Here is an 18,087-nt window from a genome sequence, read left to right on the forward strand (position 1 = left end):
TTTTGAGACTGATGCCACGTGGGCCCAAATCCTTCGCAGCAAGTACCTACAGACAAAGTCCTTGTCCCAGGTCACAGTCAGGCCAACTGACTCGCCTTTCTGGAAAGGCCTGATGAAAGTCAAACAATCTCTGTTTAATAGGACAAAGGTTGTTATTGGCAACGACGCTAGTACACGCTTCTGGGAGGATACTTGGCTCGGCGAGACACCCTTGGCCATTCAATATCCGTCTTTATATCGTATTGTTCAACGACGTGAGGTGTTCGTTGCTACGGTGTTTCAATCCATCCCCCTTAATATTCAGTTCAGACGGTCGTTAGTGGGCAATCGTTGGGAAGATTGGCTCCGTCTAGTTCGGAGACTAATGGATGTCCATCTTTCTCAACAACCCGATGAATTACGCTGGACACTGACTAGGTCTGGAGTATTCACGGTTAAATTAATGTATATTGATGTAATTAATTCGAGCTCCATTCCTACCTCCAAGCATGTTTGGGCTGTCAAAGTTCCTTTAAAAATAAAAGTGTTTATGTGGTTTGTCCATAAACAGGTTATTTTAACCAAGGATAACTTGATTAAGCGTAATTGGACAGGACCTACGAGGTGTAGCTTCTGTGATCGGGACGAGACGATCAAACATCTCTTTTTTGATTGCCCGTTTGCCAGAGTTCTTTGGCGGACGGTTCACATTGCTTTTAATATTACTCCACCGAATTCTGTCACTACGTTATTTGGGACATGGCTCACTGGGATTGAGCCTGAATTAGCGAGACATCTTCGTGTTGGAGTTTGCGCTTTGTTGTGGACTATCTGGACTTGCAGAAATGATTTGGTTTTTAACAGAACATCACGTATTCACTTTTTGCAGGTTATTTTCCGAGCCACGGCCGTGATCCGTTCATGGTCGCTACTCACTCCGATGGAGGCCAGGGAGCATTTGGTTACTGGATCTATCCGCTGGGAGATGGTAGCTCGGGATATCTTCAACCGGTTTGGATGGCGGTCATGTAATAGGATAGGCAATTAGTTTACCTATCTATCTTTAGCCAGCCGGTTGTGGCGTCTTATCTTGGCTAGCCTGTGTGTCCAGCCTCTTTAGCTCTGTGTGAGCTGTCTTTTTATTACTTTTCAGTCGGAGACTTTGGAACCTTGTTGGTACCTTTTATTTCGTTAATAAGATGGCCGTATGCATCACTCTGATGCAGAGGCCGGGGCGATCCCCCTTTTCAAAAAAAAAAGTACATGTATAAATTTATAATTAGATTGCCAAAATACCTGTATCTGTTCTATACTCTGTTACTGTTAGCAGACAGTAAAATTTGAAGTTATTATATCAAATTACCTTTTGTTTGCATATTACTTTTACTGTCCATTTGATACTGTGTGGAGCTTGCTTTACTCTCATCTATAGTTACTTTCTTAATGATTCATTCTTATGTAGGGTAAATTAGAGATTCTACTAACACTCTGTCTGGAGTATCTTTAAGGGAGCACAACAGGTTAAATATGTTTATATGTCTGCCTAGCCAAGTGGCTGGTTTTTTGGCTTCTCTGTTTAGTCTATAAGTGTGCCTGCATGGCTATTAGCCAAGTGACGAATGTTTTGACTTATTTTCTTGTATTAGGAATAAATGGATAGTTACACATACATAGTTGTATTTTCCATGTGTCTTGGGCATTCTTCTCATACATTCCTTGTGTTTCTCCCTTTTTAAGGTTCTCTGTTGATCTAGACTGCTTTCCTAAATTGTGTATGCTGCTCACTCAACTAGGTGCCTCAAATTACTGCCACTTTTTTTTTTCATCTAGCATAGTTGTGGCTTCTATACAAAATGCCATATTTGTTGTGGTACTGTATGATGAGCCTATCTGTATTATTGAATGGCGAGGTTCTATATCTCTTTGCATCATATTCTGATGGATGCTTGGTTGCCAATATTCTACTTGTGTGTGGATGATTGGTTTTCTAACTTCTCACAACAATGGTTCGGTTAAGCAGTAAAGTTGCTTCATCTTGTTTTTTGTTCAAAAACACTCCTGTTCAATACAATGTCACAAAAGGGATTCGTAGCTACCAGAATGCAGCAGATGCATTTTTAAGCATGAATATTATCTGTGTGATTCCACAGTATGCATTACACTTCCTTTAAGCATGAATATCTGAATGTTCGCCGTATACACTGCTCAGTCATGTTCTATTTCTATTTAAATTTAGTTTTCTACCTTGATCTTGAAATTGCACATAAATACAGTCCAAATAAGACGCTATAAGTGCGATACCATGCATTTATCACCATTATAGTGCCTTTCTCTGAGAAATAGGTTCATAAGCCATATAATCATGTTGACAAAACATCGCTCTCGATCATGAGGCTTGCACCACCTCTGAATCTCTGGTCTCACAGCTGCCCTGAACTTTTATACGTTCAGATTTGAGACTATCAAAACAACGGAGTGGAGGGGAGGAGACTTGTGATTGAAAACACGATTGCCATGTTCTTTCAAGATTGTCCAAGCACTAATGGATAGAAGATTATCCATGATGCCTTAGCGTTTAGCCACCATTCTTCAAAGCTGGAATTGTGATTTTTCTCACGTTCCTGATCTGGTACTCAGCAGTGCTTCAGTTGCATTTGTATGCCCCTGGATGTTTACCTCAATTTTCATTTACCCTTCATTTAGTTATTATGATGGCATCCTTGGCTCCAGATCATCTACTCATATGAAAACGTTCCCTTACCCTGCCTAGCTGACAAAACCTTGCGAGATGCATTATGTTTTATCGGTGTAAGCCTTGCTACTTGCTAGGCTAATAAATCCCTGACCAAATTAATTATGAATGAAATGTTAAAAGATGTTTTAGAGCTCATGTACATCCACTCTTGATTTCCTTAACTGGGCGATATATATATATATATATATATATATATATATATATATATATATATATATATATATATATATATACATTTATGTATTTACATTTTTGGTAGTTAAAGTGTGATGTGTAATACCATCTATCTATACCAGATCATTGGCTTATAACCATAAAAGAGAGCCCTCGCTATTCAAATAATACGCCGTTTATCTGGCGCATGTGGCGTAACAGGTCATCTAGTTATTCTAACAATAGAGTCGTGTCTCCACTTGTCAACAAATAAGCACAGAAGATCTTCCTCCACACTCGCCGGCTCTCCGCCGGCGCAAACCCGGTGGAATAGAAAATATACGACGGCCGGCAATTTAGAGAAAGCGAGATGGCACAACTGGTTCTAATCATCCCCGACCACTAAACAAATCACACAGTTTTAACCCGATTAGAGCAAAGACAACACGCCAACAGCAGAACCAAGTCCAAGTCCGAGCAATCCAATGGGAATCTCCGGAGCTCCATATATCGCCACACACACGGCCACGAACCACCTGGCCGCCCCCATTGCAAGCTCGAAGTAGCAACACACACCACCTCACCCGCCATTGCAGCACGCGCGCGCGCACACACAAATAACACATAGCACCAGTGCAAGCTAGGTACGATCAGCTCAGCTGGTTGCGGGGGCCGAGACGTGCGTTCGCCATGGTGGCGTCCTCTGCGGCACCGGCGTCGTCCTCTGCTGCAGCACCGGCGTGCCGGGACATGGCGCCCGCCGGCATTCCCACGATTGACATGTCGGCGCCGGCGGGGAGGGCGGAGCTGTCCCGCCAGATGGTGGAGGCGTTCGCCGAGCGCGGCTTCTTCAAGGCGGTCAACCACGGCGTGCCGCCGCGGGTGTCCGCCCGGCTGGACGCGGCCAGCGCGGCGTTCTTCGCGCGGCCGGCAGAGGAGAAGCAGCAGGCCGGCCCGCCGGACCCGCTGGGCTACGGCAGCCGGAGCATCGGCTCCCATGGCGACGTCGGCGAGCTGGAGTACCTGATCCTCCACACGGACCCCGATGTGGTGGCGCGCAAGGCCAGGGCCATCGATAGGGACGACCCTTCCCGATTCAGGTATGGCCCGTATGGGCGTGCATGCAGTGTCCCTTTCGCACATGAACATGAACAAACTTGTATATTCATTATTTCTTTGTTCTCGCAGCGGTATATTGTTTGGATGCTATTGCTTAATATCTAAGAGTATCTACAACAGGACATGCCAAATTTTGCCCCCAATATGCCATCTCTCATTTCTCTGCGTCCGGTGCCGTGCCTCTCACATTCAAACCCCAAATCTGTGCAAACTCATGCTACGTGTCCACAGGACATAGATAAGTTCGACATAGCATAGATCATGCATACTTACAACCGGACATACAAAATATACCAACTTCATCATCCGATTACTATCTACGACTAATAAACGATAGTAAAGATAGATAGGAGATGCACTGGACTTCACCGCTTCCTCGTCGGGCCCTTCCCCTTGGGTTCTCAGGAGCCACGATAGTACTCCTTGCGTAGGTGTCGATGGCCTGAGGGATGTTGGCGTTGTCGGCGGTGGTGCCGCTGTCAGTAAAGGAGGATGAGGATGAGGAGGGAGGCCAGCCAGGCGCCGGGAGGCACATGCCAGCTCCTTGGAGAGGCGCCGAGCGTTCGCCGCGCTGGCTGCCATCTGCCACGGGAGCCACTCGGACTCCTCGATGCCGAGTGGCAATGCCTTGGGTGGAGGGCGCCTGTCTCCACCGTGGTCAACGGATGACATAGCAGAGGAGGTCGTCCTCCGAGTCTCACAGTCCATAGCCAGTCCGGTTAGATCCGGGCTGCGCAACGCTTGGGCTCCCTCGATGAGGAATCCGCGCCTCCGACTCGGGGAGCTGCGCCTATGGGTTGGTGTAGGCACGAGCACCCAACACCATCCAAGAGGAGCAGGGCATGGATGTGTTCGGTGCAAGCACTCGCCCCGCCATTAGGGAGGGCGCGGGCCGCAACGGGCTAGAGTGGGCGGACACGGAGCTTGAGCTTCTCCCCTAGGCCACCGAGGAGGCGTGCGGAGCTTGATCTCTCTCTCTTGTCCACCAGTGACCGGCGGAGGGCCAATGTGTAGGGCGAGCTCCTCGTCGTCCGGGGCGGAGCTCGAATACGACTTGACGAGCACATCCTACTTAATAGGTGCGGGCTCACCGCCGAAGCCGGCCATGGCGGCTCAGGGAGGGGAGCGGAGCGGTCGAGATTCTAGAGTTTGGTTTGAGTGGGGACAGGGTGGGGTTTATGTGGGGTCGGGGTGAGCCAACACGGGCCGGTTCAACGTGACCGCCGCACCGACGCGGTTTGGACCTTCTCATATCCGTCCAACATATGAACTGTCTTTAAAGAGGTGTCGGGTAGTCCGGATATTTGGGCTAGGCTTGAGGGGTCGTTTTTATATTATGGGACGGAGGGAGTACCTCAGTTCGCCTTCTGTGACAGAAAAGCAATCTCACAAACATTTTTTCCACAGTGAGGCGGTGAACGAGTACGTGCAGGCAGTGAGGCACTTGGCCTGCCAGATCCTTGACCTGCTCGGCGAAGGCCTGGGCCTCCGGGACCCTGCGTCCATCAGCAGGCTCGTCACGACCACGGACAGCGACTCCCTCGTCCGAATCAACAACTACCCACCTTCAGCCACCGGCGATGGCGGCGTGAAAGCCGCGAGCGCTGTCGGGTTCGGCGAGCACTCCGACCCACAGATCCTCAGCGTCCTCCGTGCCAACGACGTCGATGGCCTGCAGGTGCTCCTGCCGGACGGCCGCGGTGAGGACGCCTGGGTGCAAGTTCCGGCTGACCCTGCCGCCTTCTTCATCAACGTCGGTGACCTTCTTCAGGTGATCGGCAGTGCTAACACTTTTTTCCCATTGTACCCTGGCAGTAAAATTCAGATATTATAAGGTTATGTTGAGCTTGGCATGAACTGTTCTCTCTGTGTTTTGCAGGCTTTGACAAATGGGAAGCTGGTGAGCATCCGGCATAGGGTGATGGCCAGCACCAGCAAGCCAAGGTTGTCAGCTATCTACTTCGCGGCGCCGGCGTTGCACGAGAGTATCTCGGCACTCCCAGAGACGGTGACCGCCGATGCGCCGCGCCGGTACCGGCCATTCACCTGGGCGGAATACAAAAAGACGATGTACACGCTTCGTCTGAGCCACAACCGCCTCGACCTCTTCAAAGTCGTCGGTGAAGGAGGTGGTGATTCTGGTGAAGACAAGTCTCGGATATAGATATCAATGTGTAGTGCATAAATGTCGAGTTGTATACGAAATTTTGGTTCTTTGGCAACTATGAACTGCAGATTTCTTGGTGTTATTATCCTCAATCAATGTGTGATTATTATTTATGTAACAGAACAAGTCAGAGTCGTGCAGATGTAATCGTGTAGTAGTTCAGAGAATATTCTTTACTTCTTCTTTTACCTTCCTTCTATTCTATACTAATAGCCTGTAGGTGATTTAACTTGCCTCTTTTGTAGTGAGCAAGAATCTGTTGAACACTTGCTTTTCGGTTGCATTGTTGAGAAACATCTGTGGAGAATTGTTGCTGAAATATTTCAGTTTGCTTCCCATGATAGTGTAGTGTAGCTGAATTACCTGCCTTGTGGGATATATAAATAATAAAAATATGTTGTTTGTATGGCTGTATTGCTTCCATCTGGAGCTTATGGGCAATGCAGAATGATTTATGTTTTCAAGGGAGCAGTGTGGAAAGATATCTGGATTCTTCTGGGAAAGACAAGCATGTTGAGTCATCAATGGAAGATTCTATGCTTGCATACTGAGTCAACTTACTAAAGGAATGCTTGCTACTAGTAGATGGACAAAGAGGAGAACTCCCGAGGATCGCTTGGAGATGAAGAATAAGGTGAGCGCAAGGATTGATCAACAGAGCTTCTATCTGAGGGCCCATTCCAGCTGATGTTGATGATTTTGTAATAGATACCTCCTGTTGTTGAACTTTCTTTTGCTTGCTATGTTAGTTTTCCTTCTAAACTTTTCTGGCTCAGCTACTTTGGTTTAGCCCGAGCGCAGTCAATCCTATGTTTTGTTTACCTCGTTTTTAATAAAAATGGGGCGGGGGGAAAACCCCTTTCAATTAAAAGATAGCTTGTAGGTAATGATGCCCATGGATTTACTCATTTGTCTATGAGGATAGTATCGTTGTTTAGGTAAATAACAAGATTAGCCATTATTCAGTCGATGAGGGAGAGAGACGATTGGATCCGGGCCGTGGGCAGCCACCTCGTAGATCCTTGTAGATCGCCGCTGTTCTATCTACCACATAGATCCGCCTTCCACGTCCTCGGATCCACCACCCTAACATCGTCCACCATGGCGGTCATCGATGGGATCCGGGCCCTAGCAAGTGACGCAATGTCCGATCCAGCACACGACAATGTCGAGGCATATCCGCCAGAACCAACATACCCCATGCATCGGAGAGGAGACGTTCCCGTCGACTACGAGGCGCCTACAGTGACTTTGTAAAATCTCAAGATGATATGGCGGCTCAGTCTCTCCGAGGTGCTCATAGAGATAAGGTGTGCGTTGTTGCGTTCATGGGATGAATGTATGCGCATATATGTGAGCACTTGCGTTTGTACTGTGTTAAGAAAACATAATCCATCAGAGCCAATCCGCGCCTCCGCACACTGGATCCAGCATCCGACATGATGTCAACATTGACGATCTTGCAAGCCTAGAGATTGTGCGGCCCTTGATGATGAATCTCGAGTGTGTCCTCCGGTTTGGGCACCACGCATGAGATGGAGCGAACCTCCTTGGCCATGGCGAGGATGCCATCGCCGTGGTCCAACCCTTCATGCTGGGCTTGACCTATCTTAGTCCTTTGTACGATCAATGAACTCGGCGAGCCTGATCTCGTGGTTACGCTTTCCCATGTGGAATGTGGTGAGGATGTTGAAATCTTCCTTGCAGAAGCGGGAGTGGGCATTCTCGTGTAACTTCATGGACTCCTTGTAGTGACTACTAGGAGTGTCCGCCGACATAGCGGTACGGGGTCCTGGCCGCGCCTATCCCATGATCCATGTCGTTGGATGTCGGTGTCAAAACCGGCGGATCTTGGGTAGGGGGTCCCGAACTGTGCATCTAGGATCGATGGTAACAGGAGACGGGGGACACAATGTTTATCCAGGTTCGGGCCCTCTCTATGGAGGTAATACCCTACTTCCTGCTTGATTGATCTTGATGAATATGAATATTACAAGAGTTGATCTACCACGGGATCGTAATGGCTAAACCCTAGAAGTCTAGCTCGTATGACTATGGTTATGAGTCTCCGCATCCGGACTAAACCCTCCGGTTTATATAGACACCGGAGGGGATCTAGGGTTACATAAGGTCGGTTACAGAGAAAGGAAATCTTCATATTTGATCGCCAAGCTTGCCTTCCACGCCAAGGAGAGTCCCATCCGGACACGGGTGGAGTCTTCAGTCTTCGTATCTTCACAGCCCATCAGTCCGGCCCATGGCTAACAGGCCGGACGCCCGAGGACCCCTTAGTCCAGGACTCCCTCAGTAGCCCCTGAACCAGGCTTCAATGACGAGGTGTCCGGCGCGCAGATTGTCTTCGGGATTGCAAGGCGGGTTCCCTTTCCGAATACTCCAAGATTGTCTTCGGACGCGAAGAATGTCCGAACCTGTAACACATGCACCACACATAGCCGCAGAGAGTATAATATTCCACGAGTCTAATCCGCTGACAACTTTTTTGTAATGTGACATCACATCCACCCGGTCATTATTTTGAACCGTTTTTGTCTGCCGTTCCGCGTTTCGAGATGCGGTTTCCATTGGCACGTCTTGTCAAAGCAGAGATCGTGTCCCCTTATTGCGGGATTCTCATCAATACGGGCGCGGGTAACCCAACCGTGCCGTTTGCGCAGCCCTTGGGAATAGGCGAGTTTTAAGGCGAATGGGGAGGCGCTTTATACTTACTGTCTTTATAAGGGGATAAGGATTCCCTTTCTTCACCCACGCCTTCTATCTCTCCGCCCTTCCATTCTCGAGCTCCAGCGCCCAAGTTCTTGCCTTTTCCACCCCAATAAAGCATTCCACCATGTCCGGATCTGGAGGGCAAGGCAAATGGATGGCCTCCTCCGTCAAGGAGAAGGACATCGCCAAGCTTCGAGAGGCCGGGTATCTGGCGAAAGAAATCGCCCACCGGCTTCCAGCCAAGGGGCAAGTCGTCCCCACACTGAAGCCCAACGAGAGGGTGGTGTTCCTCCCTCATTTCGTCTGCGGGCTAGGGTTTCCACTCCAACCTTTCGTTCGCGAACTGATGTTCTATTACGGGCTAGACTTTCATGATCTAGCCCCGAACCCCTTCCTCATCATCTCGGCATTCATCGTCGTGTGCGAGGCTTTCCTCCGCATCCAGCCCCACTTCGGGCTGTGGCTCAAGATCTTCAACGTGAAGCCGAAGGTGGTGGATGGCCAACACGCGGAGTGCGGAGGAACCATGGTGAGCAAGATGCCCAACGTCACATGGCCCAAAGGTTCTATATCATAGAGCCTCGTGACGCCACTTGGGCCGCGGCTCCAGAGTTCAAGTCTGGAGATCCAATGCGGCTCACCTCCTGGCTAAAGAAGGGCCTGGACTGGTCTTCGTCGGATGAATTGACAGCGCTGTAAACGCGCATCAAGAGCATGATGGATAAAAACATCAAGCTCGTCAATGTGATCCAGGTGATGCTTGTTCGCCGGATCCTTCCATGCCAGAGCCAAACATGCCCTTTGTGGGAATTTGATTCGGAGAAGCACCAGACTTTGGAGAGGCTCTTCGGAACCACTCATGAAGATGTCTGGAAGTTGCTCTTCAAGGGCACCGAGACGCCGCCGGCCATAGACTCGGACCGTGGGCACGATCTTGCCCACCCTGCCAGTGCGGTAAGTCATTTATGTCTCAAGGTGCATCCTCCTCTTAGTTATTCAAGGAAGATATCTAAAAACTTTTACTATTCGCTTTTCAGGCGTGGACAGAGAAAGCGGAGCGGATTCAATGTCCGGCTCCGCTGCCCGAAGAACCAGTTATCCCGCTCCTGGAGAAGATGCTGGTTCCAGCACCCTACAAGGCGCTGGAGAAGAAGGCCAAGGGGATCCGAAGTGGCCTCTGCCGTAAGGGAACTTCGGACATGTCGTCCGAAGACCAAACTCACTCCTCGGCCACCGAAGACGATGACGAGGAGGAGGAAGAGAGCAACTCTCCCCCCCCCGGGAGGGGGGAAGGAAGAATAGGGCGGCCTCCACAAATTTGGAGGCGGAGGCCCCCAAGAGGGGAAAAGGCCCCCTCGTGGATAACTCTGCGTGGGATGTCGACAGCAGTCCGGAGCAGCCCCCCAGGACCAAGCCCCTGGCCGCATCGTAAGTACTAACAACTTGTGCATGTCCATGTGTCCAGCCTCATGGTATTAATATGTTAGATTGTGCTATTACAGTCCGGCCCACGACAGCCTCCAGCGATCCTCATCAGGGGGTTCGTTGGATTCAAAGGCGATGGCCAGCGAGTCACCGCCGACCGCTCACTCTCCCACGGCCAGGGGCAACAACGAGGTGATGTCCCAAAGGACCTTCCCAGGCCAGGGAGAGGTTCAGGAGGCCGCCAGAGCGGCGCCAGAGGATGACTCCTCGGCCGCCGGACACATGGGGGAGAAAGCCCCCATGGAGACTAGCAATGGGGACCATGGTCAATTCGGCCCCCAGCCGAATACCATTCCGGAGACCTATATGGCTCCAGAGTCAAGCGAGCAGCCTTCCCCGAAAGGAGGAGGCGTGCCTATCCCGCCGGTGACCTCTATCCAACCAGAGGCACCGGATAATCTGCTGGAAGCGCTACGAGGCGCTTCCATTGTGGATGAGCACCATATCCTTATGGGTACGGTGATTGAGAAGGTTCAGTCCGTCAAGAGCGGACTGACCGAAGCCTGCAGCAATCTGCTGACCGGCTTTGAGGTAAGCGACGCAAAAGAGAAAGTCCCAATATAGACAGTAGCCCCTGAGACGTTGTCCGGTGTTCAAAAAGAAAAAGCCGGACAGAGGATCAATACCCTGTACGAGACTAACTAGATATGTCTTATGTGACTGAGCAGGCGACGCTGCTGGCCACGACCTCACGCGCTGCCGAAGTCTTCGGACTGAAGCAGAAACTGGAGCGGGCTGAGGATGAGCTCGGCCAAGCGAGGAAGCAGCTGGAAGACCAGCAAGGCAAGTAATAACTTGCTATATATTCAGAAAGAATAAATGATGTTTATTGACCATAGTGTCATGATATATGTAGGAACTACGATTTAGGTCGAGGCCCTTAAGAAGGCCCTGGCCGAAGCCGAGGAGAAAGCTGTCAAGGAGCAGGCCGCTCGTAAGAAGCTCAAGGCCTAGGTCAACGAGGTCCAGCAAGAGCTCCAGGATGCTGTTAAAAAATGCGAGACCTTGGAAGGTGATATTTCGGCTCGAGACACCGAACTCGCCAGGGCTCGCCAAATCGCAGAAGAGACCCGGGTTGAAGCCCAGGGCGCCCTCCAGAAGATCCAGGAGGCCAAGAAGATTGCAGCGGGTAAGGCGTTTAGTATGCAAAGCAAGTATGTGAAGAAGAAGTATTTCTTACTAACCCGGATTCGGAGTTCTCCAGGGGCGTTTGCGGATCTGCCGCGCAGTGCGTCCGATGCTGCGGAGTTCTTCCGGGCCGAAGAAGGGAGCTGAACGGAGAAGCTGTTCTGGTCGCAGTACCTTGCACCAGAACATCCAGTGCCCTTTAGCGATCAGCTCAAACAGCTGGTCGAGCTGCATAGGGTGGCCGAACTGGCCATGAAGGATTTGATAATCCGGCTGTGGCCTGCCGAAGCTATACCCAGCAGCTACTTCGGCCTCGTGAAGCGGCTGGTGAATGCCTGTCCTCGGCTGGACGTCGTCAAGCGGTCGGTCTGCATTGGGGGCGCTCGCATGGCCTTCGCACGGGTCAAGGTGTGGTGGGCGAAGATGGACGCCGTCAAGCTTGTGACTGAGGGGCCGCCTCAGGGCAAAGAGCACCGCAAGCCCGAACTGTATTTTGCTAGTGTCCTGGAGGGATCCTGGATTGTGGCGGACCAATGTGCTAAGGATATTGTTTTTGAATGAATACATTCATATTATCCCTGCCTTGTATGATAAAACAAAGCCGTTATGTAGTATAATGCTTGTATTTAAAATTTTGTTTTACCTCCCGCGCGGCCGTTTTTTATTAAATCTGAGAGTTGGCCAGTCGTCGGCTTCAGCCCCCATGTAGGAAGTACAGGGGTGTTCGGTTGGCGCCAAAACACACTTGATCCAAAGATTTTTTGTCCGTTAAGGAGGTGTTAGCGCTGCGAACCAGGCAATCGGACTATACGGCTTTACCACCCTCACTTAGCCATAGGAGTTTGATAGATAAAAATTTAGGCGCAGCCCCTAGTGTTCGTAAGTCCGAACTTGGGATGCTGTAGACACCTGATCGGGTGAAAAGCGATCCTTCGCGAAATGCGGAAAAAACCTCTAACGATTTGTAATCTCTTGAACAGCTGACCGGCTCACGCCGCATCATGACAATCAGTTTTCGGCTTTCTCAACTGAGGTGCTCAGCCGGATGAACCAGGGCACAATCGCAGTAGTTCTCCCTTTACTAACCTAGCCGATATAGCGGAACATAAGGTAGTAAGCACAGGAGCCGGGCAACCCAACTATTGACCAAAGACATGATTCGGAGCCGATGCATATAATGCTAAAGATCGGGGTGCCGAACTATACTGTAAAAGTGTTCGGACTTTGTTGCCGTAGTGCGGGGCGCTATGAAGCCCCTGGCCAATATGAAACGTACCAAAGTGTACGGGTGCTATGTGATAAAATTATCATCAAAAACAAAGGAAAACAGAAAGATAGCAAAGGTAATAAGCTGGGGCCTTAAAAATTTGGGCCGCAAACTGTTTCCATTATAATTTGATAAATATGTCAAGGCGTATTGATACAAATAGTGCGATAAGTAACATGCTATTTAACATGTCAAAACCAAGGGAGAGCAGCGTGTGGATCCTGAAAGTAGGTAGAGTGATTGTTAAAGAAACGACCTAGAAATTCCCCCGTACGTCTGTGCTTCTTGCCATCTTGGTGTATTCGTCCTTTGGCAGGACCAGTAAGCAGGCCATCAGGGAAGGCCTGTAGAAAAGAAACCTGAAAAGGAGAAAAAGTAGATAGTGAGAGTATATGTGTCCGGGAGCGGTCGAGCCGTACTATGGTCACCAGACAAGAATGCCTCCGTCTATGCCCATGGTATTTTGAGTGCGTAATTATGTACGCGTGGTACGAATGCCGCCACTTGATTGGGGCTGGGACGGAGGCCGAATTGCTAGTCAAGCTCTTGACGAGCCGAACTGTCCTGCTGCAGAATAGTCCGGACCCTCTTAGTGGTGTCCGGGAATTCGGCCGTCGAATTAAGGTTTTGCTTGAGAAGGCCGCTCTGCACCCTGCTGCTAGGGCAGCGGTGTGCTCCTCGGTACGGAGGGAGCATTCCGTGTTTCCATTGACTGTTATGACGCTGCGTGGTCCGGGCATCTTGAGCTTGAGTTAAGCATAGTGTGGCACCGTGTTGAATCGAGCAAATGCGGTTCGTCCAAGCAGTGCGTGATAGCCACTGCGGAAGGGGACGATATCGAAGATTAGCTCTTCGCTTCGGAAGTTGTCCGGAGACCCGAAGACAATATCTAGTGTGATTGAGCCCGTACAACGGGCCTCTACACCTGGTATGACTCCTTTAAAGGTAGTCTTTGTGGGCTTAATCTGTGATGGGTTAATGCCCATTTTGCGCACTATATCCTGATAAAGCAGGTTGAGGCTGCTGCCGCCATCCATTAGGACCCGCGTGAGGTGGAATCCATCGATGATTGGATCGAGGACCAGCGCGGCCAACCCGCCATGACGGACACTGGTCGGATGGTCTCGGCGATCAAATGTGATCGGGAAGGAGGACCATGGATTAAATTTTGGGGCGACTGGCTTAATCGCATAGACGTCCCTGAGTGCACGCTTGTGTTCTCTCTTGGGGATGTGAGTAGCATATATCATATTCACCGTTTTGACCGCAGGGGGGAATTTCTTCTATCCCCCTGTGTTCGGTGGCCGAGTATCCTCGTCATCGTCCTCACTCTGCGACCCCTTCTCCTTGTTATCGGCATTTAACTTGCCGATCTGTTTAAAGACCCAACAATCTCTGTTGGTGTGGTTGGCTGGTTTTTCTGGGGTGCCATGTATCTGGCACGGACGATCGAGTATGCAGTCCAGACTGGATGAGCCCAAATTGTTCTTATTGTACGGCTTCTTCCGCTGACCGGACATGGAGCCACTGAATCCGACGCTTGTGTCGGTTGCGTCAGGGCTTGCCGTTGCTACCCTTGGCTTCAGAGGTGCCAGGTTCGCTTGCATTATTATTGCAACGGGCTAGCCAACTATCTTCGCCCGCCCAAAAGCGGGTCATAAGTGCCGTAAGGGCCGCCATGGACTTCGGCTTTTCCTGCCCGAGATGTCGGGCGAGCCATTCGTCGCGGATGCTATACTTAAAGGCCGCTAGGGCTTCAGCGTCCGGACAGTCGACGATCTGGTTCTTTTTAGTTAAGAACCTAGTCCAGAATTTCCGAGCTGATTCTCCGGGCTGTTGGACTATATGACTTAAATCATCTGCATCCAGAGGTCGGACGTATGTTCCTTGGAAGTTGTCCAAGAAGGCTTCTTCCAAGTCTTCCCTGCTGGCGATGGAGTTTTCTGGCAGACTGTTCAACCAGTACCGAGCTGGTCCTTTGAGTTTCAGTGGGAGATATTTGATGGCGTGGAGATCATCGCCACAAGCCATATGAATATGGAGGAGGAAATCCTCTATCCGGACCGCAGGGTCTGTTGTCCCATCATATGATTCGATGTTTACGGGTTTAAAAACCCTTCTGGGAATTCATGGTCCATTACTTCATCAGTGAAGCAAAGAGGGTGTGCGGCGCCTCTATATTGGGCCACATCGCGACGTAGCTCCGATGGAGTCTGTCTGCAGAGTTTGGTTTGGGCGTGACTGGGCTTATTACGTCCAAATAGGTGGTCGTCGTCACATGTCGGGGCACTCCCTCGCGATCCGTAGATCGATCTAGTATGTCATGCATTATTGTCCAGTTTTTGCCGTAGGTCATAGGTATGTCCCCGAGCTGTTTGATCTCTACCTTTACGGTGAGGTGGAGTGGGCTGGTGTTCGGCTTGAGTTGCCGCTTTGTATCGACCCCGTGGTGGTCGATCAGCCGCATTGCGTGATGATGGTATGGGCTCCAACGCCTCATCATCGAATTGAGGTAGCAATTTACGTTGCGGGTAACTTTTGGCTGGGCGCTTAAGGCCGTATTCCTCGGCTACCAGGACATCAGTCCATTTATCGTTCAACAGGTCTTGGTCAGCTTGAAGCTGTTGCTGCTTCTTTTTCAGACTCCTTGTAGTGGCTAATAGCCGGCGCTTAAAGCGCTCCTGCTCGAGGGGTTCCTCAGGCACGATAAAGTCTTCGTTGCCGAGGCTCACCTCCTCCTCGGAGAGCGGATGATAACTACCATCCTCCGAGTCTTCATTTATGGCCTGTTCGTCAGGGCTGACTTGCCCATCCTCCTGATTGTCCTGTCCGGCAGTTTATTCGTCGTGGTCTTCTACGTCTTCGGCACCGTTCGGAGTGTTGTCGTCCCCTGTGCCGGTGTTGCTGTCCTTGCTGCGGCGTGGTTTAGAGCGGCGCCGCTGACGCCGGCGCTTTGGTTGTGTCTTAGGGGGTCACCCTCCACTGGTTTTTCCTTGTCATCACCGCTATTATCTTTTGGCGTATCCACCATGTATACGTCATATGAGGAAGTGGCCGTCCATTATCCGGTGAATGGCGTGGCTTGGGCCTCCTCTTCTCCAGCATCGTCGTCCATACCGTCGATGTCCTCGGAGTCATAATCGAGTGTGTCGGTTAAGTCGTCGACAGTGGCTATGAAGTGGGTGGTGGGTGGGAAGTGAAATTCTCCATCGTCAGCCTCCAGTTCGAACCAGACATAATTCGGCTGTGAGTCCCCCGCCAAGGACAGATTCTTTAGTGAGTTTAGTACATCGCCGAAAAGCGAGTGTCGGAAGATGTCTGCGGTGCTGAATTCGAAGATTGATAACCGATCAAGCTCGGCGTCAGCGGACGCACATGGTTTGGAACTCATAGCCGGAAACGACTCCGGAGTTCCGGCGACACAGATATCACATGAGGCTAAGTATGTGTGCGGCTCCAACACCGCGGAATCTGTGGCCTCCGTGGCGGGGTTGAGCTTCCCGTCCTCGGATGGCGTGATTTGCTCCGGATCTAAGGCCAGAGTAGTTACAGGAGCTATCTCCTGGATGTGATCCGATGACAGATTTAAGTCATGTTCATCGAGGTGACCGGGAGCGGCTGCCGCGGTCTCGAATCCATCGAAGATCAAGTCTCCACGGATGTCCGTGACATAATTCAAGCTCCCAAATCTGACCTGATGGCCAGGGGCGTAGCTTTCGATCTGCTCCAGATGGCCAAGCGAGTTGGCCCGCAGTGCGAAGCCGCCGAATACGAAGATCTGTCCGGGGAGGAAGACTTCTCCTTGGACAGTGTCGTTGTAGATGATTGAAGGGGCCATCAAACCTCTTGACGACGGCACAGTGGAACTCTCAATGAAAGCACCAATGCCGGTGTCAAAACCGGCGGATCTCGGGTAGGCGGTCTCGAACTGTGCGTCTAGGTTCGATGGTAATAGGAGACGGGGGATTGATGTTTACCCAGGTTCGGGCCCTCTCTATGGAGGTAATACCCTACTTCCTGCTGATTGATCTTGATGAATATGAATATTACAAGAGTTGATCTACCACGAGATCGTAATGGCTAAACCCTAGAAGTCTAGCTCGTATGACTATGGTTATGAGTCTCCGCATCCGGACTAAACCCTCCGGTTTATATAGACACCGGAGAGATCTAGGGTTACATAAGGTCGGTTACAGAGAAAGGAAATCTTCATATTTGATCGCCAAGCTTGCCTTCCACGCCAAGGAGAGTCCCATCTGGACACGGGTGGAGTCTTCGGTCTTCGTATCTTCACAGCCCATCAGTCCGGCCCATGGCTAACAGGCCGGACGCCCGAGGACCCCTTAGTCCAGGACTCCCTCATTGGGTCTCTCCCCAAACTCCCTCATGTCGTTGCGGCTGCCAAACCGACGGAAGGAGGTGACTAAGGCGGGGACCAAGGACTTCACTTTGCCGATACTAGAAACTTTTGTTTTGAATTAATTTAGATTACTTACCACATGATTGGCAGCTTGGTGGAAAGGGAGGCGAGATAGTTGATCTGGGATTTTCGGATCAAGAGGTATTTTGAGCCACCCCCAACCATCTTTTGCGGAAGGGGCTGTCACGACACCATGGGAGGTAAAAAATAAATTACTAAGAAATAATTTTTTTACTATAAGAAAAACCTAGAAAGAGGCAAAAAAATGTCACTAACAAAGCCAGATCAGGTCGTCATGGTTTTAAAAATTGCTCATGCTTTTAAAATTTTGTTTATAAATTAAAAAATATTCAACTTTAAAAAATTGTATGTGGATTCTTTTTAAAATTTTCCTTTTTTAAAAACTTGTTCAGAATGTCAAAACGCGATCATTTTTTGAAAAGCACGAACAAAATAAAAAAACATTTTCTGAAAAACACGAACACATTTTGGAATTAAAAAAACAAAAAAACAAAAATATTGATAACACAATTCTTTTGATTTCCTAAAACATTTTTTTAAATTTTTGAACAATTTTTTTGAATGGGAACATTTCTGAAATTCCAAAAACAATTGAAAGCACGGACATTATTTGAAACTCAAACATTTTTTAATGTTGTGAACAAATTTTGAAAAGTGGAACTTTTTTAATGTGTGAACAAATAGTTAAAACAAGGATTTTTTTAAAATTGTGAAAAAAAATTGAAACCGCAAACATTTTTTGGAAGTCCTAAACAGTTTTGGAAACAAGATTTTTTTTAGTTTGCCAATAAACTTTTAAAGGGAACATGTTTTGAATTTGTGAACAAATGGTGAAACAAGATTATTTTTTGAAATTCCAAACAATATTT

The 18,087-nt window shown here is 49.5% G+C and overlaps 1 protein-coding gene across 1 annotated transcript; it reads left to right on the forward strand.

Annotated features, from left to right (window-relative positions):
• The first annotated feature begins 3,577 nt into the window (after positions 1-3,577).
• On the forward strand, positions 3,578-6,309 carry LOC109742727 (gibberellin 2-beta-dioxygenase 2-like). The gene is made up of 3 exons (XM_020301823.2): positions 3,578-3,987; positions 5,414-5,777; positions 5,886-6,309. The coding sequence occupies exons 1-3, from the start codon at positions 3,578-3,580 to the stop codon at positions 6,168-6,170; spliced, it is 1,059 nt and encodes a 352-aa protein (XP_020157412.1). The 3' UTR covers positions 6,171-6,309.
• The last annotated feature ends 11,778 nt before the right edge of the window (positions 6,310-18,087 follow it).

This window comes from Aegilops tauschii, chromosome 7, assembly GCF_002575655.3.
Source record: "Aegilops tauschii subsp. strangulata cultivar AL8/78 chromosome 7, Aet v6.0, whole genome shotgun sequence".
In the NCBI taxonomy this organism is placed as follows: domain Eukaryota; kingdom Viridiplantae; phylum Streptophyta; class Magnoliopsida; order Poales; family Poaceae; genus Aegilops; species Aegilops tauschii.

Excerpts from the sequence above, each read along its gene's own strand:
- LOC109742727 (XM_020301823.2), top strand. The coding sequence starts at position 3,578 with ATGGTGGCGTCCTCTGCGGCACCGGCGTCGTCCTCTGCTGCAGCACCG. Across the intron at positions 3,988-5,413 it reads GACGACCCTTCCCGATTCAG|TGAGGCGGTGAACGAGTACG; the intron begins GTATGGCCCGTA and ends TTTTTTCCACAG. Across the intron at positions 5,778-5,885 it reads ACGTCGGTGACCTTCTTCAG|GCTTTGACAAATGGGAAGCT; the intron begins GTGATCGGCAGT and ends TGTGTTTTGCAG.